The sequence below is a fragment of the Apaloderma vittatum genome, unplaced genomic scaffold (assembly GCF_000703405.1).
Source record: "Apaloderma vittatum isolate BGI_N311 unplaced genomic scaffold, ASM70340v1 scaffold25939, whole genome shotgun sequence".
NCBI classification, from domain to species: domain Eukaryota; kingdom Metazoa; phylum Chordata; class Aves; order Trogoniformes; family Trogonidae; genus Apaloderma; species Apaloderma vittatum.
This window is the reverse complement of record NW_009736199.1, coordinates 2,335-2,998: the sequence shown is the minus strand read 5'-3', so window position 1 is coordinate 2,998 and position 664 is coordinate 2,335. Positions and strand designations below refer to the sequence as shown.

At 58.0% G+C, this 664-nt stretch overlaps 1 protein-coding gene across 1 annotated transcript in view; it reads left to right on the top strand.

The window, feature by feature from the left end:
- The window catches only part of POR (P450 (cytochrome) oxidoreductase), a gene marked incomplete at its 5' end in the record, with an annotated part of 4,789 nt that overhangs the window by 2,999 nt on the left and 1,126 nt on the right, over positions 1-664 (top strand). Inside the window, one exon of the mRNA XM_009876887.1 lies at positions 226-548. Within this exon, the coding sequence (XP_009875189.1) occupies positions 226-548 (323 nt within the window). The remainder of the gene's footprint in view (positions 1-225; positions 549-664) is intronic.

Here is a 664-nt window from a genome sequence, read left to right as displayed (position 1 = left end):
ACTGAAAGGTCGGTCACCCCTTGAACAGGCTGCCCAGGGAGGGGGTTCAGTCACCGTCCCTGGAGGGGTTTAAGAGACGGGTGGATGTTGTGTTGGGGGGAATCATTCATCCAGTTGATAGAGCTGGGACAAAGGGTGGACTCGATGATCTCCTAAGTCTCCTGCAGCTGATACGATTCTATGATTCTATGATTAGGTTAAACTTTTCCCTATCCCTGAGCACAGGGGGCTGAGCTGTGGGGGTGCTGGGGCTCCCTCCCTGCCTGGCCCTGACATCCCTTCCCGCCCCAACGCCATCCACATCTGTGCCGTGACGGTGGAGTACGAGACCAAGACAGGACGCCTGAACAAAGGGGTGGCCACCAACTGGCTCAAGAGCAAAGTTCCTGACAAGAACGGGAGCAACTCCCTGGTGCCCATGTACGTCAGGAAGTCGCAGTTTCGCCTGCCCTTCAAACCCAGCACGCCCATCATCATGATCGGACCGGGCACTGGTGTCGCTCCCTTCATTGGTTTCATCCAGGAGCGCGCCTGGCTCAAGCAGAAAGGTGAGTGACCAAAACCTCTTCCCTGGGAGCTGAAGCTGGTGCAGGACAGAGCTCTGCAGGACCAGCTGGTGCCTCCGAGGCACAGCTGTTGCTCGTGGGCCCAGCAAGGAACTGGC